Here is a 25,749-nt window from a genome sequence, read left to right on the forward strand (position 1 = left end):
TCATTGTACAATGTGTTCACTAATTTCCATTGCTCTCCCTAAAACAGTGAGGCATTCAGGATGAATCTGCATATAATGACCTTATTCAATCACTTCTGGTCTAAACTGACCCATACCAACATTGACTTTCACAAAACTCCTCAATATCCCATTCATAGAGAATGTCATTATTTTAGCCAAAAGTAGAGTAATCTAAACTAGTACTTACATGTTGTCCTTAGACAACAGGTTGGCCTCGCAACAGCAGAGTCACTCACCCATCACAAGATGTCTCTTCTCTGACTAAGTCTGACAGCTCATACCAGCCGTCATGGCTATATGATACCATGTGGAAAACAGTGCATTTTATCCTGCAACCAACATCCCTGCTCAGTACACTCCAGTCCAAAACAACACTGCCACACACACTCTTAGGGCTCAATGACAGCAGCACACATGCAAAAAAAACTGATAACCTCAAAACACAGGAACAGGATTACTTTCATATATTAAAGTTTGATGTCAGCAGAGAGCACACTGAAAGGAATGTCTCCTCAAATGGAAGGCATGACTAAGCACTATAAGACAGAAGACTTTACCTGTACTTTCACATTACAGGGTATGGCCTTTACACATTATACTGCTTCACTTCATTTCAGTTTATTGAACAAATTAATGGGTTTTAGGTTTCCAAACAACACAGCAATGTTTTGAAAGAGACATCTCGGGTCAACACTGCTGCAGAACAGTATCTTAAGTTATAATTAGTCACACATTCCATGATAATACATTACTGGAGGGGAAAAACAGCTTCAAATTTGAACTTCCCTTGCCAAGACAATACAAAGATTAATAGGAAAAAAAAACTTTTTTTCTTCCTCTAAAGTGACCTTGTTGTGAAAGGCTGTGGATTATTCAACTGTCAGTGAAGATGACTGGTATATATATTTTTGCATAAAAATAATTGTCCAACTTTACTGCCTCCGGACAACAAAAGTCACAGATTCCGAATGATGCACCATCATATGACTCTGTTAGACTCCAGAAAGCTAAGCCATAGCACAGCTGCCTGTCTGTTAGTTATGAAGTCAACAGCTGAGAGAAAATCTAATTTTGAGCTCTTACCAGACACTAGTGTGTGACAGAAATACTGAAATCTCAAAGCTATCCCAGCTTCTCTCCTCACACACTAATGACCTTTTCTCTTGCATCAGTCATTCCCACACCCTACATTTCTGGGCGGACGTAATGGTCATTGTTTAGGCAAATAAATCAAGGCAGCACTGGATGTGAACAAGCATTCCTATTGAATTTCAGCCTTTCCCGAGACCTGGCTAGCAAGCGCATTCAGGAATGATGTCATGTGGCAAGAAATCTTGATGGAAAGCTCTGCCGTTGAATGGATGTTGAAAAAAATGTAATGTCTTCTGCAGGTTTTCCGTTATGACTGAACTGGCATTTAGCCACTCAAGCACACAGTACTGCTAGCTCATATATGTACCAAACAGAGTGCACTTAAGGCTGATGTCCATCCAAACTTGCTAATGTTTTTTCTTAATGCAATTCAGTTACAGCAACAGGAGTATCACATATGCGTGTGTCAACTGGATATATGTCAAAACAATCTGAATTTGATTAGGTTTGCCGATTACGGATATATACATTTAAACATTTCATTTTAGAGTAACAGATTTGTCCCCATATGTAAGATATAGGTGTTTTGACAAGCACTAATATTATTGTGAAAATAGGCAAAATTAGATTTTTATATCTATTACAAATTTGATATGTCACATCATCAATGACCCTAATCTGTTCATGTTCATTTCCATACCATCCATTAGACTGAAAGAGATCTTAAGGCCTAATAAAAGATATGATATGATTTAGAATCAGCCAGAACACATACTGATAAAAACATAATTGTGCTTAAAATCTTTTCGTTAACAATTAACTGCCCTCCCTCTAAATAAAACGCAAAATACGAGTCTCTTGAACAATGATATTAGTTATTATCTCTAAACAAACATCAAACGACATCCAACCACGTTGACATCCAACCACGTGTGCTGCTCGCAAAATGAACCAAAAACAAACATTTTTGCAAATATTATCTGAACAGGCAAAGTCTAATGCATGCCACATTTTCAACAGGGTAACACAATCCAGTCGCGCCACTCGTTGTCTGGCTACTGACAAGCACTTGTTTATTGGAGTGACAGGGGTATTTAGGGCAAGGCTCTGCCCGTTTCAAACCGCTATTTTGCCCCTTTTTTAAGAGACCCCAAGCTCAATGTCCATTTACCTTTATATTTCTCGAGAACATCTTCGTAGGCCTGAAGGTATTCCTTTTCGTCAGCAAGCAAATAAGCGGCCGGCGTTGTATACTGAGCCATGACCGGGCGGACCGCTGGACATTCACAGGCGGCTCGGACGAGGAGCCTTGAGTTGGAGTAGCAGAAGGATCCAAGTGATCGGTAATTCTAAAAAAGGAAACGCCCCTCTCCCCCTCCCCTGCCGATCAACCTCCAATAGACGGGACTTCCTCCCTGCTTTCAAGCGAAAAATCCAAGCTGCGCGGTCGGTTTAGGAGGAAGAGCTTCTGGACCTAATGAATGCCATCCCATATCGAGCGAGTGCGTCTATGCAATACTAATGCACCGCTCGTCTCTCTCACACACGCATACTCTCTCTCTCTCGCTCGCTCTCTCCCCTTCGCTCTGCGGCGGAGTTCACTGTGACATCCATTCCAGTAATGCCAGCGCATTAATGCGACTGTTTAGGTTACCGATTTCCACAGCGCGTTACGGGCGCCTTTTAAAAATCAACCTGGCTCCAGATACTTAACACTGACATGTTTGCATCTCACGTGTTGCTCACATGTTGCGGTATCTACCCCTGAAGCATGAATTACATATTGAATGTTTTTGTTCAAATCACAATTTTTTTCCCTTTGCATCATGTGGTCAAAAAGGCCTCTCGTTGTCTTTCAGATTTACATTTCGTGTTATCAGATCTAGCCTAATGAATGAAAAGTTCGGATATGCATATAACTGTGATTGACGACCATTCTGGAATTTTGATTTGGTTTGAGATTTTAAGTGTAACAGACGTGTGTTGTAACAGATTGCATTGCCCAGCTGGTTAGCGTTATGATCGCAATATAGGCTATCAAATGCACACTGTCTCTTTACTGTCCACTCGGCCGCCGACAGCCAGTAGCCCAGAATTCCGCAAAGGTCCTAATGCCGGTTTATTTCACTCTGTTATCAGAAGAAACGTTCGACTATCCCAAATCATTGCAAGTTTAAAGGAGGTAGCCAACACATTCGAAAATGAACAATTATTAGGCCTATAAAATGATTTTCAAGTAAGCATATATGATCCGAATCAGTGTGTTCAGATAAACGTGAAATTCATCCAGCCGTCTTAACTTTGGGCTCTGGTTTCATTATATAATACTTCCGCTCAAATGGATTGCGGAGTCTTAATAGGCTACTTATACAGGCTATATTAAATAGATTTCATTATTCGCAAGTTCGTTCGCTACTTATAACTTGTTAATACTATCAAATAGCCGAACGAATCTATTGTCATGACAAACTGAAGCCATCGTTAAGCACCGGTATGTTTGTAGCCTAATATAATATCTATAGCTACATACAACAGCCAATGAATTCTCAGTTTCCGTCCGCATTTAACGGGCTAATGTATTAAATATTTAAATCTCAGAAATTTCTGCTGGTTAACGGGTTGCTGCTTTTCTCATATCAATATGTTAACTTAGGGGAAGTAGGCTTGTTCATCTTGAAGCAAGACGTGTAATATCGTGTTTTCCAGTGGACACAGAAACATTCTAATTTAGCCACATCCAGGTAACCTAATGTTTCAAGCTGCTAAAGAAAGAGTTTACCACGTTTCGATTGAACTCAAATATTCTTCAAAGTGGACTAGCCTACTCCTTGTGATCACCGGTGTTGTCAGCCCTATAAACTAAGTCGCTGTGCAAATCAATCTTAGCCCAACACTGCTCATCAGAATACTAAATGAACGATAACATCATTTAAACACAAGGTAATCGTTGTTTATGAAGCTGGCACTGTATTAGACTAATTCGTTCATTTTAGCTGTTTATTTTAGCATTATGAGTAGCCGACACACTTGCAGTATTTATGAACATTTCCTGCCTCTAATTTAGCCATGAATAGCTACCAGATGTTACTGAGGTATTTCAATTTAGTGATAACATTTATTAGATCATCTTACATGAGAATATGACAGCCTCCATGCGTACGATATTGCTCCACTTAGTCTGAATAAACCCAAATACTTAACCCTACATACTGAAAGTAGCGATTTTTTTTACAATGGTCACCTCTCACAGCACATAGCTTAACTGATTGAATACGTGATGCCACATGCTGAAAGCAACACTATCTATGACGATAGCATTTCACAATTGTCGGAATACTGAGCACTTACCAGCTATTCTGAGAACGGCTCTCTCTGCCGGATCCAGCACGGATCCTCCCTGAATTTTTCGCTTCGAACGCTCATGTCTGGGTAGGTTCCACGGTAACGTGTCCCCAGGCGCCGGTGATACCGACCCAGATTTCAGACTGTAATCATCGTCATCCGAAATATCTGCCGATGAAGACATGGAACAGCGAAGGGAAACGTTCCCAGACCCGGAGCTCTGCGAAGACAAAAGAAAGGACCACTGTTTTTTTTCCTCACTCACCAAAAATATGACAACACTCAGATGAATAAAGCCAGTCATGCAGACAACACACAGGCTCTGTTCTCACCATTGCTATTCACACGATGCACAGAGGTATGAAGATAAATATTCATTGAGGCCACACGGAAACACTGTGGCCCGCAGTCAGACACATGCAATAACCTCTGATTCACAACAAAAAGCAAAACATATGAAACAACCAGAGATGAAATCAATTGTATTTGGCTCCCCCGCCAGGACGAAGCAATACACTTACCGCCGTATACATGGTCGCTGCGGAAGAAAACTGAAATCCTTGTTCCAATTGAAATTTAAATAAAGGTACCTTGGCGATATGTCATTTTTTGCTTCGTATGCTACAACCACGCCCTTCTAACAATGCAATACGCTGCACATGAGCTTTGCTGTTTGATTGTGAGCTGCTAGATGATGTCAAATCCCCGGAGAAAGTGAACAGATTGGTCACGGGAGAGCTGCCTGCGCTGCGCGAGCAGTTGCATATCACCGCGTCATCATCCTAGGATACAGGAATAAAACGCCGGATGGAAAGCAAATCCATGCAGTCTGCTTATTTTAATCAATCGGTGTAGCCTGTAGCCTGCGCCATAGTGGAACAGCGTCGTCTTCGCGCACGCGTGACTGATGACTGCATACGTTCGAACAATCTGAAATTCGGCGAGAGTTATAGCATGTATTATGGAGCTCCTTTGTCCCAAAATTATTATGGAGAAAGAGGCTTGTTATTTTTTCCTCTATCTGTACCCGGATATTTCAGTCTTGCTAAGAAACAACATGCATTTTTTTTCTACAATGCTCCCCGTTTAATGAAAAGAAAATGTTTTCATTATTTTCAATTTCTCATTTTAATCTGTACGCGCTTGATTGTCGACGGTGTCTACATAAGCTACCATACATTTATTCATACATTTGTCTACATGTAATATGAAAGAGGTAAACATTCCAGCAATGCCGTGGATAAAAGAGAATGTTTGTTAAATGGCACGTGAATAGAACTGGTTAGCATGGGAACACAAACATGTCACTTCAAACATATGACAGCATGTGACAGGTACTGCACAAGAAATTTTCCATTCTGACTGATGAAAATAGGTGGCCAACATGGGTGTGGTCATGTGAACAATATTACAAATTAACTCTCCAGTGCAAAAGTGCAAAAGAGACTATTATTGATTGCCACTTGCCAATGCCCCTCAGCCATGAACTGGAAACACCACCTTCTTTGCCAGAGGATGATCACCCTGGGACACCCTGTGTCACTAATGAGAAAAAGGGCAGGGTGTCTTTGCAGCCACCCACAGCCTGAGGGTACATGCATCATGAACTCCCTCACAGTCTGTCAGACACGGACAATGCTGAAAGTGCAACAGACATTTGGAGAGCTATGATATTCATGTGATCAAATGACTGATGGCTCATGCCATTGATTTCCTCTAACCATTACGCCCAAGGGTGGCACAGGAGCTGAGGAATGGTATCAGCCTTGTGCAGTGATCCCCCTGATCAATACAGAGGGGGTTTTAAACAATAGCACACAGTTACAGCGCATACCACTGAATCATGTGCCACATAATCTGCCGTTTTCCTTCAGCCAAGATGGCATACCTTTCCCCCCTCCCCTGTACTGTAATACTCGGCATTGCCTGGCACGCTCCATATCCGCATTCATCTCCAGAAAATAAACTATGAAATTCACAATGGCCTTGAAATGTCTGTGCACCTGCCACTGGTTGACAAAAGCTGCAGACAAAGCTTGCCTACCTAGCTGTCAATACCTACAGAGGCTAGGGTAGGTGGCTGTCACTCAACCAAGCAAATCACTCCAAAACTTGCACATATTAACCACAGGCTGCAAAACATAGTATTATTCAAATAAGATATTATCTCAGCAGCTTTACTTGCACATTATTTGTAAGTGCTCAGGGGGTAAATGTACACTAGCAAAGAGTCAAAGGAGCTTCAATTTATTTGCTTTTAGTTGCCAGTTCATGGATTTGAAACTACTTGTGGCACTATTTGCAGCATTAATGTTCAGTTTTGTCTTCCAGTGTTACTCAATCATAGCAAATATTTGCACCTGAGGTAGTATGAAAAATGGCTTGACATGTCCTCTGCAGTAATGGCTGTGGAATGGGAAGCTAAAAATCAGATTTACTTTTGATAATGCGGATAATGTGGATATGTTAAGAAAAGTGCCTTATAATGGAGGTGTCAACAAAAATGTATTTATTAGGCTGGGTATTTACTGAAGCAATTCAGATACCTTGTTAAAGGGTACAACTACTACCTGGAGATTGATTTTGAACACTTGTTGTTACAAGTCCAACTCCTTAAACTACTATGCCACACTGTCAACCTGTATAAGTACAGCAAATACACACTATAATGGATTTTAGGGCATTTATCCTGTTAAAAGAGAGTGAACAATTCACTAGCTCATATAATAGGCCAAGCAGGGATTATTTTATGTTGCCAGTGCACATGCTGGATTATTCCTCTTGTTAACAAATATGAGAATTTCCACAGCACAAATCATTATCTATTTGTATCAGCCTTAGAGTGGGCCATCAGGCAACTTGTCAAAGACTGCTAACTTGTCATACCAAATTCATTGCACATGTTTTAACTGTTTATCTTTTACCATTACATTATCGTAATGGTATTACATTGCATTACAATGTAATGTAATACCATTACAATGATTAGGGTCTGGTGCAGACCGGCATATATCTACCACAAAGGAGCCTCATCCAAGCAATCATGTCCGTGGGTGTGATGTCCCAACCCTAACCCTAAATGAGACAAGCACAGAGATGCTCAGCAACTCTTGTCATTAAATTCAATGCTGGGACATGCAACTAGGATGGCCCATGTTGCCATCATGGCAAAAGGGTCCCTATTCATATAGGAAAACCTGATGGGTGAAAAATTGTTACATAACTTTCAGCCCCAACCCCAAGCCCAACCTCACCCCTAACCCAATCCCTATCCCTAAACAAAAAAATGTTTTAAAAAACTAGCTGGAAATACATCACATCCATGGATGGGACTGAGGTTTCCTTTTTGGAGATTTACTGTTGGCTTTTCCAGACCTGTGTTGCAAATGAGCTAGGCAATAGCTCTTCAGTGGACTGTTATGCTCTACAGGGGGCACACTCATTCAAACCACAGAAGTGGGATGTTCTCCAAGCCACTGAGTGATTCCTGCTCAAACATGTGGCTCCAGCAAATGTGTTGAAAAGACAACGTCATGGACCTATCTGAAGGATTCTACTAAGACGTGCAATGCTGAATGCTTAAATTATTTTTGATGGTGCATTCCTCTGCACTCCGAGACAGGAGGAATTTGGAGACATCAGAGGGATCTAATTCTATTAGTGTTTGTAGGGCATGTATTTATGACTTATGACTATTTATTTATGTCTTGCATCCTTGACTGTCCTTTGCAGCATCAAACATCATTTATATAAGTACACAACTGACAAAGAAAAAGTTCATGTTCATTGGTTAATGCAACCAACATAAGGCAAAATCAGATAATAATGGAAGAATAATCATGTAAGAATAATGGAAGGATGAATGCTTAAATACATAATTCATGAGAATCTCCATCAAATCCAACAAATTAAGAGTGCAGAGTAAAAAAAAACATGCATGCATAGGCTTCCTCTACTCTAACTCTTTGAAATATGCATTTTGTTTATTTAGTTGTCTGACTGAAAAAGCAAAGTTGTGACAAAGTTGCCCTATCAGGTTCTCTCCAAAGGGAGAATGTGTACACCAGATCAGGAGGGGACATACAACTAGACCCCAGTAGCACCTGAATCCAGCTTCTTCAAGCAATGGACTCATTTACTAATACTGTTGCAGCACTACATATCAGTCATGTGGGCTTGGTTAGGAAAACATTGATACAACACTCCCAATACTTCTGAGAGGACTGCCTGCCTTGACAACATGACACATTGCAACACTGTATCAGAGCCCAGTAGTAGAGTCAATATATTTGCGTGAATACTGGAGTAAAAAAAAAGGAAAACAGAATTCATAATTATTTAGACAGATAAACATTTCAAACTAAGATCATAAAAAATGTGGTCATTTATTCAAATCCTGTGTGTATGTATTGGAATGGAACAGCTTTTTACAGACCAATCAGCAGTTTGCAGGCAAGCAAATGTTTGGAAAAAAAAAGGGATGGCTGTAGTGCTGCCTCATATGACGTTAGTGACTATTCTCTTGTTGAAACTGCAAAATAACTGTTAAAATGTATTACACCAAGGCTGTGAAACAATATTCCACATTATTTTCTCACTTCTGAAAATGGAGTAATTCTTCATTCCAGACATAGAGTGTTCTGTTCAAGGTCATTCAAAAAAAAAGGCCGGAGCCCAACAGAGGGCAGTGAGAAGCGGATGAAGCGGATGAACTCAGACACACCCTAATGCACACATGCACATTCACTTTGGCTATATCCTGTTTATCAAATACTGCAGGCATAACTGCCATTGTGCTATTAAAAACCATGTCAGTATGATCTAATGCATCATGATGCACAATAACTTTTGCTATGCTGATGTACTTGAAAACACAATTATGTACTGTGTTTTATGTATATAAATACACTCTAGTAAATGATCCAGTATAAATATATGAACAATTTAATAATGGGTAGTGATACAAATGTGTTTGTATTCATCCCGTTTGAAATTAAGACTGAAATAAAATGATGAGATAGTCAGAGACGCCATTCATGAAAACAGTATGACTTGACAGTGTTTTCCTACTATCACTCTGCAGCCAAGCCTCAGTCTATCCATTGACTGCCTTGTTCTTAACTTGGAATAACAAAAATTAAGTTAATAATTGTTTGTAGCACTGAACAAAGGGCTTCCACTGCTATTTTTACCCTTGTATGCCCCTAATGGCTACATAATGGCACATAATTATTGCAGTGTCCATTGGTGAGTGAATGAGGGACAATACCATCTAGGGCTGCTGCTTCCAGTCACAGTCAAACAGTATCACCTGTTTTATTTCAATTCAAGTCAACAGCATTCTGAGTGGATATAATCTAGGCCTTTCAGATTAGAAAGATGGTCCAATCAACCTAAGTAATACTACTAGACGTATTCACATACAATGGGATTTTTATTTCTGCAGAAGTTGGGGAAGGCATGGCCTCCTAGGAACTCTAAAACACTATAATAGATATTACTGTCTGTCAAAAATTATTTGTAGTTATTTTACTGTATTATGAAACAGGCAAATTTCAGATTATCCTGGATATCTGGATAAAAAGAACATCACATTAGGATGGATTATTATTAAACTGGAAAACAGAGAAAATGTCTTTTATCCAGAGCCCTGCATCGATCTTGTCTTTTGTCCAAGGGGGTGTGATTTGATATTATCTTACCATATCAAATGAAACTAAGAATAAAAAAGCAAATGAAAAGATGGATAACAGCTATTTTGTGAACAGAAACATGAGCGTGGAATCGCTTCAGCATTTCACTGTGGCACAATGACCGATTACTCTCACAGATTTATCCCACACCGCATTTACGTACTGGCTACTGCAGCCTCGCCCTTAAAGCTGCAGTTTATTCAAAATGCTGTGGGTTCACTGGAACAGACAGCACTTCTGAAAATCCACATGACCAACTGTGGTCAGTAAAATGGTTTTCTAAAACAGCCTTCTCAAACTGAAAATAAATAGAAATACTGGAAATCATAATGGTGACAGAGAAAGGCAATACCTGAATTGAGAACATATAATGCTGTTTACCATTTTCCAGATGAAAATGTGCTCAGATAGACATGGGAAATGTGGCAAAAATTACTCTTACACAATATGTATGTTAAATTTTTAACCAAGTAATATCACAATATATCCAATCCTTCATGTTTTCACAATGCACCTGCAGTTTCAAGACTAGGTCCTCTTTTGATGTTCCCTTTTAAATAAATCTCAGTTCACACAAATGAAAACTAAAAATATCCAAGTATCCAAAAGTATCCATCCACGTTGTGATAAGGTTCTTGTAAGGACTTTTGAGGGATGTAAATGCATGATTTATGTATCCAGTTCACCTGTAGGTGTGGTACTGCTCCTGAAGCTCTATGGGTTGAGATCACTATGAACAGTTCAGGACCCATTTTAATTTTTGCCAGAAGTAATACTTCTTTCGTCTATATATGCTTCAGTATAGGCTGTCCATCAGCCAAAGACAAGCCATGGAGATATATATATATACACATACATCATATACATCATGTTCTGTTGCTTAAAACTTCAATGATAATATCTGCTGTCCTTGTTCATGTACAGTACTGTGAAGTATTAATTTAAAACATACTTACTCACGAGGTTTAAGATTAAATAATGAACAAGGTCAAGACATTAAAATAGAACAAATAAGTTAAGCCAAGGTTAAGTCAAAAAGAACAGACTGGAACATATTGAAAGCGGCTTGACTGTCATGATGGGGGGCCCTTCAAATCCTCAGACAGAAAGGACACTTACTCAAGTATACTCAGAAATGTAATCCTTTCAAAGTGAAAAGAAAATTTAAAATGTTTTTATTTCATACCCAGAAATCACTGTAAAACATATTTATTACATTATACTTGAATAGTATAACTGATATAGAATTAATATAGAATAACGTATTAATATAGAATAATGTATAGTACATCATACTATATTTAGTTTTAGGAGCATAATAGAAAGATTTCTATTAATTAATTAATAAACAAGATACTTCCAAGATACTTGGAAACAAGTATCTTTTGAACTTTGTGTGTGTAACTCCAGTGGTGTTGCATTTAAATGAGAATACCATTAAATGAAAATCAATTCATAGACATAAACATTATACAGCGGAACAATATAAGAGCAATATAATGTAAGAAATATTAAATTCTCTTACATGGAAATGTTCTCATACTAGTAGTGCCGCCTTACATATCCCTGATTTATATTGAGCATTTATATTACATTTGAACTGTGCATATTTATCAGTGCCTGTTTTGAACACTCCCTGGGCAGCGTAAGATTGCTTGTTTATTCCCCGCGCTTCTGATGCCCTTCTTTTTAGTAGCAGTTTTTAGTATTCAGTTATCTTGGGCTGTGGCTATGTAGCACATCTGATCAGGCTAGCTTGATGGGCAATCCAGGATGTAATTATCTGTGTGACCTTGCTTTCATGTCCTGCTGAGCTCTCATAAGTCATGTTTTGTTGTGATGACCTAATGACAGACATTATTTGCAGTGCAACACCATTTAAATTCAACAGCTCATTGTGTTCATTAAACCTCAGTTACCGATCTCTACAGAGGTATATTGCATCTATAACCTATGCAATGTATACACACAGTTGATACAGTATGTCATACTGCTTTGAACTGTTGTGAAACAATATTAAATCTTAGAAAAATGTTTTAGAAATGTCACTGTGTTACTTTAGCAGGAAAAAACATACATCTTCTGTAATCATGGATGTAATACCTTCTTTAGTTAGGCTGCACCAAGACTGTCTTGTTAAGATTTTACGGGACACTTAGTGAAATCAAGTGTGCTAACCCACCCTTTCATCCAGCAAGAGACTGAACCATTTTATAAGTAGCATTAATAATTAACGGATGCTGCAGATATCTGGTGGCAGGCTTCTGTAATAAAACAGCCCAAAAATTTCATTGGATGTAGATTTCTGAGAAATTTGTTTTTTATGTGTTAGTGGGAGGCAAGGGGCATTTAAAACCCTGTATAATATCTGTAAACCTCTGATAATCATTTCCAAGTCATTTCCATCTGACCTTGGCAAACATGAGATATTTGTATCATGAGTAAGGGAAAACATTTTTTAAAAAATAAGAATGTTTTGTGTTTAACTATCTTTAACTTAAGGTGTTCTCATTATGATGTACTCACAACCCCATCAACTTCAGCTAAATTCTAGTGATGTGAATAAACAATAGGCTATAATTCTAGCATCACTAATACTATTACTACTATTAATACTACTTATAATAATAATGGGAGCAGTTGTCATCACCATCATCCCTCTCAGTACAGTTGAACGTGATCTGCTTATTGGATATGAATCTAAACAAAATAACCATTGCAAGAATACCTACGGGTTTGCGTGTAGGGGTGACCTGCACTGAGTGATAAAATTCCGGCTGGACTCTCTTCTTTACTTTGCGTTTCCTCAGAGCTGAGGCTTCTTGGTCACTTTCGGGAATTTCCACGAGTGGCTTGCTCTCCTCTGCGACTCGAACTCGTGCGCTCCTCCTGGCATGGCGAGGGCTATGTCTGTAACCCTGTTAAAACATGACACATCGAAAGAGAGTCGGGGAAGGATGCAGTGGCCCAGTCTGAGCAAGAATGACGCAATATATTATGTCTGCATCTAAAACTATCTTTGTATTCATTAGTAAAAGGAAATTACTTAACTATATAACATTTACTGCAACTATCTAAAGTTAAGATACAGCCAGGTGGATGTATAATGAGTTATCGATAAAATTGTGGATTATTTGCACATGACAAGACGAAAAATATGGTACTGCAAATATGCACTACACTGTTTTAACTGTTAGCTGGATTGAAAGTATTTTTCTATCATGAAGATTACACTGAGTCTTACATTATTTATTGATCACACATGCGCAATGCGCATTTCAAAGTAACATCTGCGTTTTCTCACACAAGCACGGAAAAGTACAGCATCCAACTTCGTTTCAACACGGAGAACTTCTGTGTTCTAACCTTATCAAAGAAATAATGGGAAGACTACGCTGGCTACTTACCATGACCTTGAAATACAAAAAAGAGTATTATTTACCTCTGATCGAAAATGATGCGTCCGGAAACCAGCTTCTGGAACAAACGAGAAGTCTTCTAACATATCTTTCATGGGGTATATGTGCGCAAGACAGTTATGAAAACTGCTAAAATCAAACTGAATCGTGTTCATAATTATTATTATGTTGTTTCTAGTGAGAGAATGTAAGCATAAACTAAGAAATGTTATTTAAATCAATAACAGTATCATTCTTAGTCAATCGCTATCTTAGCGGGGATGTGCCTGCCGCAGTCCTGGTTTAAGCAGTCGTTTCCAATCGCGTTCCGAGTATCACAAGCGGAACATTAAACTAGAACGAGGTGCAGTTAAATTCTAAATAGGTCATACTGTGAAAACGAGAGGAAAAAAACGACTAAAATGGCATTTGCAAGGGTGGATCATCGCGTCGCTGTCAATGGAGGTGTACTCACCACGACTCCTTGAGCGTCCTGAAAGCACCGATTTTATGGGATGTTTCCCACTACGGAGCTTACGGTGCCAACAGCAGAAAAATAAAATTGTAGCGATTGTTCCCAGAAGAAGTAACAATAATAAGAGTACACATTGAATACTATACGGTCTCAGCAACACCAAAAACGCCGCAGCTATCATCGTAAGATGCGATGTAGGGCAGTCGCCACTGCGCGCTGATCACCGCCACGGCTTTGCTCTAAATATAAAATACATATGTTCGCGCGAACATGGGAACTCGTTTCACTAGAGCCAGAATCTACAGACTACCCTTGAAGTGTATTGATTTAAATAATGTAAGCCGACTATCCATGACTCAGCACTATAGCAGAAGCAGCGTTTTTTTTTACAGCGTATGCAGGGGAATACGAGCATCTGCAACTGAGCTCAGCAAACCTGCAGCAGGCGAGGAGGGAGAAATTTAAAGGTGTCAAGCCCGAACTCGTATCCCCACTAGTGTAACCAAAATCACCCAGAATGTTAGATAAAAACGTTCACGTTATGTCATTTTAGCAAGTAACAATAGGCATATCGTCCACATCCTCATCAGGCGAAATATGAACTCAATCACGATTTGTGTACGTCCTTATCCTGGCCTGGTTCTCGCTCTGCAGTGCAGACGTCAATGAATAAAGCATGGTATTTTGAAAATGCTTGTTTCAAAATTACCGAAGACATGACAGCTTCAGTCCGTGGTGTGTTCTATGGCAAGGGCGACTGGTTGGCACAATACCATGTTCGTATGAACAGCTCTTTCCAAGGTATTGTAATGCAGTCGCCTACTGTCCATTTACTGTACACGTAGTGCTGCTGTAATGTAAAGGTTCACACAATATACATGGTGAGCAAAAATGCAGAATATGCTGTCATCTTGTTTAAATAGGCTTTAAGTGTTACGCCATACCATGTTACCTAGCTTGTTTTTTCTTCCGTCATGCTGTCTGAGTCTCAGCTCCTTGTCTTTATTCGGTTTGCAGCCGAAATTTCTGACTGGTGATGTGAAGATCATTCATGCGGATTATATTCCAAAATCTGTACATGCTTGTTACATTCAGCCTACCAGTTCTAGTTTTAGGCTGCCCCACCACATCCTCCCCGGGTGTTAATATAGGCATTTTGCTGAAAGTTCCACTGGTCATTTTGTGATGTTCTGAAAACTGCTGTAGTGAAGCCTAAATTGTTAAGAAGGACATTTTAAAATTCTGTTCTCAGTAATATTACACCCATATCCAGCCTCCATTTCCTAAGTAAAAAAATAGTATTCTCACAACTAAATAGCTTCCTAAATGAAATAGGAAATCTGATGATTTCCAGTCTGATTTTTATTCAAATAACAGTATTGACACTGCTCTGATGAAGGTATGGTATATAACTTAAGACTGAGCATTGATGCAAATAATATATCAGTTCTTTTGTTTTAGGCTGCAGTGCAGAGTTTGACACTGAAGACCACAAAACACTAATACATCCCATTGAAACCTGGGTTGCCCTTTCTGGGCAATTGGTTTGTATCATACTTGAGGCAATTTGACATCATCATAGGTGACTGTGTATATAAGATGGCTGATACTAGAGGAGGAGTTCTATACAGAGATCAATTCTAATCTTTTCTTTTTTGTAAACCTGAAATAAAGAACTAAGAGGTCTCATGTATATAATGCTATGACTAGAACTGTTTTTTTCAGTTGCAAAATATTGCCAGAGGAAGACATTTTTTCTCATTCCTGGAGAGATTGATATATGCATATTTTTCATTGTGAAGTCAATTGATAAACTGCAGCTTGTTCAGAATGCAGCAGCAAGAACATTGCCCAGGACAAAAATCAGAGCTCACATTTCCTCTGCCCTGCATTGGCTATATGTGTCTTTTAGAGTCAGCTTTACAGTTATTTTATTTGTCTTTAAAGAACTAAATTGAATTATCAAAGTGCATGACTAACTGCTTATCTTAATATGTCTCAGACTGAACTCTAAGATTCTCAAGTGGTGACTTGCTTAGCATTCCAACAGTAAGTCAAGAAGTAGAGAGGTAGCTTTTTGCTTTCACATCATAAAGCTGTGGGCCACTTTACACACACTATATTAGATTTAAACCATCACTTGACACCTTTAAAACAGATGAAAACTTGTTTAGGATGCCTTGTGACTAATATAGGCCCTATTTGTTTTATTATGAGTATATTAATGGATTTGGATTGATTTTACTGTATGTTTAACTTTCTTAATGCATGTATTGTCTTCTTACTACTGTGTTTTTTTCTTTTACATTATTATTATTATTATTATTACTACTACTACTACTACTACACAACGTGCAGCAACAGGCTAATGTGAATGGGCCTTTGACCAGATGCACTTAAGGTATAGTAATTGGTTTAATGTTATTTTGCGAGCAGCAATCATAGCTGCACAATTATCTTCTGACGTAAATTTAACTCACGGACACAGTCGCTTGTTCAACGAGAACACTCCACCGTCTTGCCGTTAGACACCATTTCCCAGGGATCAAAGCGTTGTTTGGGGGGACTGAGCTAAACTGCTTTGCTCATTTTCGCGGCACACCATGCAGACGGAAGCTTAAGGTAAAGTGTCTGGCCGTCATTAGCATTTTTAGTGTTGATTTCTGAAAGTTAAATATTTGTTTGTATTTAGCTCTCCTGTTGGCTATGTACGTTAATGTAGCTATCACCAGCTTGCTAACGCGACAGTTTACTCAAGAATGCAGCACCCCCTGTAGCTGTAGTGATTTTATTCGTGATGTTAGTTAGCTGGTCAGTTAGCAAACGTTAGCTATCTAGCTGTAGGCTAACTTCTGCCTTAGTTAATGTTAGCTAGCTGCCAGCTGTTTGACGTTAAAGGCATGAGAGATGTAAGAAACCTGTGATTTGATTTCATACGCTGATTTTACTGTCCTTGTTTGTTATATAGCTAACATTTACGTTAGCTTGCTAATTTATTAGTTAACCAGCTACGTACTTAGCTGGGTAACTTATCGTGTAACTTAATGTGGAAAGTACATTGCTAGCTAGATCTGCGTATTCTCTGCAGAATGAAACGACATTTCTTTGCTGTCTGGTCGCTAGCAAACTAACCGCTACCAAAACAACGGTGTTCGGCCTGTTAAATGATGTGTGTTTATATGCACGTAATATGTACCAGTGTGTATGTGAATACATATTAAACCGTGATCTGAAACCCCCCAAAATGACATCTCAGAAATGTTTGAGATGTGGAAATATTGTGCAGTGTTGCTTTCCTGCATAGGACAATGTATGCACCAAATTTCAGATGGGCATGCAAATCGGGTTACTTCAACACAAAATGACCCATATTGTATAACCTCGTATATTAAATGTATATATTGCTTTGTTTTAAATATTCTAGGATTTGTCACTTATGTCTTTGATACAACATTTTCCAGTGAGACTGGATGATTGATGGATGATGGCTTCCTCAGCTGCTACAGATGAGGCCGAGGATGAGGTGGAGTTTGTTTCTGTAAGTCATTCGTGTCCCTCTGAAAGTAGGGCTGATATTATTTTAGCAACATATACAGTAACCTTACATGGACCTTATAGCTTTACAGAATGACACAAAATAATTCCATTTCTTGTTACTGACAGAACAAGCAAATTTATTGGCTTAGTTGAAGACGGAGGCTGATTTTACATCAGTGCCCTCATTTCAGGGCACTACGTTACAATGTCAGGCAGGATTTTTTGCAGAAAATTTTGTCATCACTTCATTATCTGTTTCCCATGTAAAACAAATTATAGGAGGGTCCTCTCAGACCTGTACTTGAATACATTGACTTGCTGAGTGATGGAGAAGATGGAGACACACCCGTTTCAGAGACGGTGAGTGTGAGATTGAGTGACGTAAATCTTTGAATGGGTGACGGTTAGTTCAGCGGGGTACAGGTTGTGGAGTAGCGAATCCTGCCTAGCAGTTAATGTAATGTAAACTACTACATTGAATTTGCCCACTGTGAATACGCCATTTTCTTTTATATGTAATGTTAAGCCAGTGAATATTGTTGTTGATCTCTGTTTTGTGTGGTCATGTGTGTGTGCAGATAGAGGACCAGGTGGACAGGCAGAAGGCCAAAGTTGCATCAACTCTTGACAGATTGGCTCGCCAAGTTGCTGTAGAGAAAAAGGAAAGAGCAGAAAAGTGCAAAGCTTTTAAGGTAAGGTTACCCAGTTGGTTAATTGTAAATGCTGGAGGGACAATACCAAACCATTTAACCCCAGTCCCATAAATTTACAAATATGCACAGTCCATAATTCACTTTGAAAATGACAGCCCTCCATAAGTCTGTATTTCTTAGTGAATTATTGTTGCATTTTATTTAACAAAAGTATGTCTTTATTAACAATTTTGAAGGAATCCCATTTGTCGTGTTTTTAAATTCACAATTTGCAGGTGACATGCTGAAATGCACCATTTCACACCAAGAGATGAATGATTACACATTGCAATGTTGGAGGAGTAAATGTGTTAATGTGTCATTTAACATTAAAGATCACTTGAGTTACTTTTCATTTATCCTCTGCTAATGCGCGTTGAAAATGCGAGGCCATGAAAACCTGCCGATGAACCCACCCTTATCCGTTGGAACAAAGCCATTTTTCCCACTGCGCTGGGCTCTAGGTCATTGTCAGCTGATGCTGCCGCTGGGGTTGAACCTGGGACATGGTGCCTGTGTGAGCGAGCCACTCAATCTGGACGTTTTTTTCTTTTTAGCTTTGTTCAGTGTTCAACCATATTTTGTCTTTGTCCAATTAAGGAAATGAGATATTTTCATATCCAGAGGAACGTCATAGGTGCTGGGTATAAGGAAACCCCATAGTGTAGTTGTGAGTGGAAGAGTTCCTGCATACTTCACTCCCAAAACCAGAAAATATGTCTGTGGTTTAAGCAGTGTCAGTATTTATGAAAACTCCTTTTTAGCACCAGACAGTGCCCAGGAGTCATTTAATTCTCTTCAGTCTCTTCTCTTCCAGTGACCCTTCATTGTTTGTTTCAGGAGAAGATGGTTACCCAGCAAGCTCATGGCCGTCAGGAATTGGCTTTCAGCCGGAGCAATGGAGAGAGCCGTGATGCCAAGCACTGTGTGGACATGTGGTTAAAAATGCCGGGTAATTAGCCTGCTTATGGGAGAGTGGGGCGGTGCACCGTGGTGAGGGGAAATGATGTCAAAGCATGAATGGGACAGTGTCAGTCTGTAACTCTGTCTCATTTTTTTTTTTTTTTATAATCTTGAATATGAAGCTAGCCTACATGATTACAGTTGCACAAGCTCTGACACTGTTGTGGAAAAGGCCATCACTTTTGGTTACTTCTGCTTGTGGCAGGACTAAGACCAGGTGTACTCCACACTGGCTACAGGAGGGGGCGAAGGTCCGCCCCTTGTCCCACCAACCAATCCTCAACACACGCCTGTCCTGTTGTCAACTGCGGCCGAGTATACGACAGTGTTCTCCTCCTGGAGGGCCACTTGAAAAGGTGACCGTGCTCTTTCATATAGGCATGACAGCTAACATTCGATCATTATGACATCAGTGTTCATGATTTTTTTTTTTTGGGCAGGTTTGACCACTCACCATGTGACCCCACCATCCTACTGAAAGGTGGCCCATCAGAATCCTATGCCTGTGTTGCCTGCTCTGAACGATTTGACACCAAAGAGTCATGGGAGGGTCACCAGAGGTCAAAGGTGAGGAACATAGATATTTCCAAGAAATGGTAGCAATTTTAGAACCAAGATGTGGCTTTTCAGTGTTTCAATTTTTCTTGCATAGTGGTTATCAAACCATAGGAATACTCTTCTGGAACCCTTGAAGTGGGGTTAAACACATGCATCTCAAGCCTGAATCATTAGTGAGAAGCCCCACCAGAGTAATGTCAACACCTATGATCTACCACTAGATGGCAGAAAGACCCAAAGGGGATCTGGCAAAATGGCCCTGTTTTTGCTGAAAAATTTTCCTGTTTTTAAGAGGCTGTATCCTGCTCCTTGCTCACATTCTATGGATCGGTTTTACAATGTATCAATGCAGTAGGTGGAGTAATACAATTAAAACAGTCATATTGTGCTTATTGTTTCTTAATCAATAAGAAACAATAAGCACAATGTGAATATAAATGTAAATTAGATTCCAAGCGCTCTTCATTCTCAGAAGAAATCCGCCAAATAACAGTGGCACACAACAAACAGTAATGATTTTCTGGGGAGCACTCAAGCAGAGTTTGGGGAGTTTTTTTTTGTGAGTTTGGGAAGTTTTTTTGTGAGTTTGTGATGCATGATGGAACAATCAGTAGAGGGCAGCTTTCAGCTCTCTCCTTTATTTGTCAGGGGGGGATGAAGTAATCCGGCAAAATGGATGTCATGTGCATCAGGATAACACGGGAGGAGGGGGGCTGATGGGCAGTAGCCTGAGCCAGCTGGGTTCAGTCTGTAATGGATGAATATGATACCCCCTCCCTTCCCCTGCAGGTGGCCTCCGCCAAGGCCGAGGGCCACGTCAGCACGCACACCTGTCAGCTCATCCAGTGCTTTGCCTGTCCCTCCTGCTTCTTGCTCTTCAGCATCAGAGACCAGTGCCTGCAGCACATGTCAGCCAAGAATCACTTCAGCCAGGCACTCAAAATGACCGGTGAGCCCAGCATCCAGCCCTTTGCTCCACTGTAAAACCCTGCCCTTCCCTTGCTGCCCAGTGTGTGAAGCAGGGGTGGACAAGGAAACGTGAGCTGGTTTGACAGAGTGGCCCTGCAGATTCCTGACGTAACTGATGTAAAGGATTCAGTTCTGGATCGTACGTCACACTTTGCTGCCACCCCAGAGTAAAGGTGTTTTAACGTACTTGCTCCAGTACAGACTCCTTGGAAGCCACCCCTGAACAAGGGTGTCTGCAGAGCCAACACATTCAGTCACAGCAATCAGTCACAATGGATAAACAACACAAGTGTAATGTTGTGGTGTATGTTGTACATTTTTGTTGAGTAATTATTTGCTTGGCAGAAGTCCTAATCTTGCAAGGCTTTCAAAGCTGATTTTTTTCCACATATTGTTAATATATGACGCTAAGTATTTGCTGAAGCAGTTGAGGTACAGTGGCACTATCTCCATGTCATACATATAGGGACATGAACCTAAAGCCTCCTGGTTACAACTCCATATTCATAACTGGCAATAGTTACTCTAGATCCATAACTCCAATATACAACTGAATTTGACCATTCATAAGGCCTATTCTGTAGCCTGATCTATTGTGTTTCATCCTGATACTATTAAGAGGTATTGATTGTGTTTAACAGTTATTTCCTCCACCCACCAAGAAATATTTTTTAAAGTCCCAGCAGTTGTTTGCCCTTTTTCATTAATCTTAAATCAAACAGTCCTCGCTTTTAAGGCACGCTGTGCCTCCTGAGAAACCCAACCCATTAGCAGTTGAATCCTATTATTCCATAGACAATGCTATAAGTGGACGTTTCATTCTTAAACAAGGGTGAGAAACTGAATTGTTTGAATTGAAACAGGCTAAATATGAGATTAAGAAGTTGTTATTTGTGTGCATGTTTCTGTTGTGGTTGGACTGAAGACATGAAGACATTAGCCAATCCCATCCCTATTCCACGCTATGCAAAGAACCGCCTAATTGCACTGTGCAGAGATGTGCCATTCTGCGTCAGGTGCACAGCCTGCAGGAAAGTGCTCAGTTCACATATGGAGGCCCGGGCACACTTCAAGTAAGTGGGAGTGTGTGCTTTTGTGCATATGTGTATGTGTGTGTGTTTGAGGCACTTTCATGCTGTCACACTGACATTAACAAACTCAGCACAGTTTGTGTAAAACTGTAAATATGACTATACTTTGTATAGATTGATTTGACTTCACAAATGCACTCTGCTCTTCAGACACAGCCTTTCTGCATGAGCATGCCATGGCATTCCCAGACAATTTTCAGATGAGCAGAAACCACAAAACCCTCTCTGTTTAGGTTGACATGCATCTCTGCCATAGAACTGCCATAGAGGACATCCTTAGCAAAATGATGGCTCAGAAATGCTTGCCTGCTGTAATTCATTAGGCAAGGATATGGACTGTTTCCTTATAGGCCTATACTATATGTGGAGGTGCAGCAGTGGCTAGTGTTCTTCACAAAAGTGAACCCAGGTTGGTTATCATTTGTGTAGTTATAACCTATATAATTTAACAGCACGGAGAAACGACATTGGACATCTGGCAATCGTATTTGTTGTTATTAACTCACAAATTGGCAAATCGACATTGCATTCATTGGCAATGATGTCATTGTTATGGAGTAAGCTTTTCCCAACTCTGCCCCACAGTCACAGGGCTAGACATTTCATAGTTCCTGCTTGATAGTGGGGAGACATCTGAAATGAGCCTTTTTACTGAATTTCATGGTGTGGCATGATAGTGGAAAAATATCAACTAACGTAGAGATGACAGAGCCATTAGACTTTCAGAGCCAAAATTTCGTAGGTGATGAGAAGTTCAGAATCTTAAATGCTGCATGGTTTTGTCCAGTTATCTGTGTTTTCTCTTCTGTTTTATTGTATTGTCTTGTTCTTGTATTTCTCAGTGTGCACTGCAGACAGGGTGGGGCCATAGCTGAGGCAGATCAAACGGTGGCTCAGGTCATGAGTCAGCTGCGAGCACTTGGCCACTGCTCCCAGTGCACCCGACTCTTCTTCCAGGATGGTCAGGTGGAGAGGCACAAACAAAAGACCCAACACGAGGTGGAGCTCTTCACCACCATGGAGCAGTCTGTTCTGCACTACTGTAACTACTACGATACCTTAAACACGCAGCAGAAGGTGGCAAAGGTGGGGTCCAAGCGTCCAAGCCCGCAAACCCCCTCCCAGAAGAGAGACACAGAGAAAGATGGTTTTGTGGGATCCCCGGCAAAGAAGCAGAGACACCAGACGGAGAGGGTTGCCTGGGTCTGTGAGTGCGGCCTTCAGTTTCCTGAGGAGGCCACCGCCCACAAGCATCTCCTGGCAGCCAATCAGATCTTCCACAAGTGTGGGGTGTGTGGGAAGGAGATGGGAGAGGCCTCCATCGCCCGGCTGCATATGAGTCGATTCCACGGCGGGGCGCACCTCTCAAACTTCCTCTTCCGATGCCGACGTTGCCAGGTGGACATGCCCCGGCAGGAGGATATCCTGTCACATGTGGGCGACGCCCACCATGGCCACACATTCTACCGTGAGCAGGAAGTGACAGAGGAAGAGCACAGATCAGCCTCCACCAGTACATCGCACGTAAAGCACTCGGCTAAGGCAAAAGCAAGTCAGTCTGCCCCCGCTGCCCAGACGTCCCGCGCCAAACGGGCTGAGAGGTGGCTCTGCAGGATGTGTGAGGACCTCTTTGACTCCGAAGCGGCCGTGCAGGAGCACTGCGGGGACGTGGGCAGCCACAGCTTCCAGAGGTTCCTCTGCGGCCAGTGCGGGCAGAAGTTCTTCAAGGAGGCCACCCTGCGCAGGCACTGCGAGAGGGAGCACGGGGGCCGGGCCGAGCTCCGCTACTTCTGCGGCCTCTGCGACAGCATGCAGCAGGACACGGAGGAAGAGTTCCTGCTGCACTACCAGAGCCTCCACAGCAGGGACTACTACCGCATGGAGGAGGAGGATCAGGAGTCTCAAGGGGACACGCCGGGCCCATCAGTTAAGGACCCATGTCCCTGTATGGCAACCGAGAAGGACAAGGCCCAGAGGAAGACGGTTTTCACTCAGTGCATGAAGCGGCTGGCCAGCTCAGGACAGTGTAGCTACGTGTGCTCTCCGTGCAACCTGCGGACTCCATACTACATACAGATGAAAGCCCACATGCAGCATGAGCACACGTCTGTTGATAAAAGTTTTGAGGTGACGTGTGGATCCTGTCCAATGAGCTGTTCTGATGTGCCTAGCTTCCACACCCACTACCATTCCCAGCACTGCCCTCTGGAGCCCTGTGTGCACCTGAGGGGAAAGGGAGCGGAAGTGAAGGATACAGCTTCTATTCTGAAGGTGCTGAAGGCAGAGGAGATCTCTCCGGAAACTAATGGCAAGTTTGCACAGTGTGACGAAAGAAATGTATAATCCTGTCTGCCCTCCAAGACACCTGAATGACCATGTTCAGAGTTCTAGGCATATTGTTGGTCATTTCTCAATGGTTCACCTTCTCCATGTTAAAAACATGGTGCAAGTCAGGATTTTAACGCTGAAATAATTTCAGTGTTGGCCAAAATGTCTGCTTCATTAGCCTGTGCTAAATTACTGAATTGATCAGTGAGCTCACAGATGTTATCTACAAAGATAAAGTCCTTCCCAGGTTAAAGTTATTCAGATACAAAAACAGGTATTTTATATAGTGGCCAATGTCCCGTTGCCTTAAATCATACATTATATTCTCAGTTTTATAGTTTAAGTATGATTTATTTCCAGCGGTGGAATATGAGGAGGTGAAACGTATTACGTTGAGTTCAGAGGAGACCCAGAGGAATACGGAGGGAGACAAAGGTGAGTCAAAAATTTCAATCCATCTTCCAATTTGACTTGTTTGCTGATAACCTGCAAGTAGCCATTTTAGGAGGAGGAAGTCTGTCATCACATGTCTCTTGCAGTTTGTCCAACTTGGACAAACACATTTCTGCAACCCTTATTTTTTACTTGCTACGATCAGTGATTGCAGAGAATTAAGGGAAAGTTTTTAACAATTTTTCAAAAAAAATCACTCTAAAGTTTCAAACTACAAAGCAGGAGTGTTGAAGAACACAAATCTGCATGAGATGCTGTGAGCTCACCTGTTTGTGTTTGTAGTGTTTTCCTACAGTGACACACAGGGTGACCATTAACATAGCTTTAATTATTAGTACTGTTTTCTGACAATCACAGTTGACAGGAAAGTGACCTTTGCTAGTCTAAACTAAGACATGGTATCCGATGGCGTTGTTTTTGTTTTTTCTGTGGTTATATATCCATTTGTGTTCCAGATGAATATGATGATGATTTGAAACGCGCCTTGGCTTTGAGTGTGGAGGAGACAAGGAAGCAGACCGAGTTAGACAGAGGTATGTCACGTTTGATTTCCATTTCTTTTAGGTAATATTTTTAGTGGGAAACAGGAAATCCTTAGATCTTTAAGTTTGGCAGTTACCCCATTACCCAGTTTTTTATGCTGCTTGAATTTCAGTCTACGGCATTCCTACTGCATTGTGAGCACATGGCAGATTTTAAAATTTACTAGTTAAATTTTACTCCTATCTGTGTAGGTTTTTAATAGGAATTTCTCTTTGCCAGCGATATATGCATGAAGAATGACGTCAGTTTGGGTATGTTTAAATCAGTTTATGGAGAGTTTACATTTGGACATTTCAAGACTGCTGTGGGGCTAAGGTGGTTGGAATATAACCGCATGTAAAGCAATGTAATCGTCAATAATGTTTCTCGTTGGATGAATTACTCTTTGCTTTTTCCATCTACTTTGGTCTTCTGCAGATATGGAGGAAGCTATCAAAAGAAGCCTTGAGGATTTCTGACCTGGATATTTCAGGGAACTTTCCATGTTTTTTCTTTTCCATGTCTTTTATCTTTCCTTCCAGAAATATTAAACAATGTTAAATAACTGCTGAAGAGATCTATGATTGAAACATTTATTGTGTAAAGTGAGCACTG

At 40.7% G+C, this 25,749-nt stretch overlaps 2 protein-coding genes across 4 annotated transcripts in view; one reads left to right on the top strand and one right to left on the bottom strand.

The window, feature by feature from the left end:
* The window catches only part of dst (dystonin), a 168,405-nt gene extending 154,203 nt beyond the window's left edge, over positions 1–14,202 (bottom strand). The window contains 4 exon segments of the mRNA XM_036546201.1: positions 4,462–4,675; positions 12,881–13,066; positions 13,591–13,625; positions 14,022–14,202. Of these exon segments, the coding sequence (XP_036402094.1) occupies positions 4,462–4,675; positions 12,881–13,066; positions 13,591–13,625; positions 14,022–14,202 (616 nt within the window).
* Positions 14,203–16,533: 2,331 nt separating this feature from the next.
* Positions 16,534–25,228, top strand: znf451 (zinc finger protein 451). 3 transcript variants are annotated; one of them, XM_036546841.1, is made up of 12 exons: positions 16,534–16,643; positions 17,483–17,559; positions 17,838–17,918; positions 18,137–18,250; positions 19,091–19,202; positions 19,419–19,569; positions 19,654–19,780; positions 20,561–20,720; positions 21,666–21,813; positions 22,674–24,139; positions 24,520–24,594; positions 25,068–25,228. In XM_036546841.1, the coding sequence occupies exons 2-12, from the start codon at positions 17,503–17,505 to the stop codon at positions 25,178–25,180; spliced, it is 2,604 nt and encodes an 867-aa protein (XP_036402734.1). In that variant the 5' UTR covers positions 16,534–16,643; positions 17,483–17,502; the 3' UTR covers positions 25,181–25,228. The 3 variants fall into 3 exon arrangements, with proteins under 3 accessions (XP_036402734.1, XP_036402736.1, XP_036402735.1); XM_036546843.1 differs by lacking the exon at positions 16,534–16,643 and adding an exon at positions 16,888–16,930; XM_036546842.1 differs by lacking the exon at positions 16,534–16,643 and having other exon boundaries at positions 17,450–17,559.
* The last annotated feature ends 521 nt before the right edge of the window (positions 25,229–25,749 follow it).

This window comes from Megalops cyprinoides, chromosome 15 (genome assembly GCF_013368585.1).
Source record: "Megalops cyprinoides isolate fMegCyp1 chromosome 15, fMegCyp1.pri, whole genome shotgun sequence".
Classification (NCBI taxonomy): Eukaryota; Metazoa; Chordata; class Actinopteri; order Elopiformes; family Megalopidae; genus Megalops; species Megalops cyprinoides.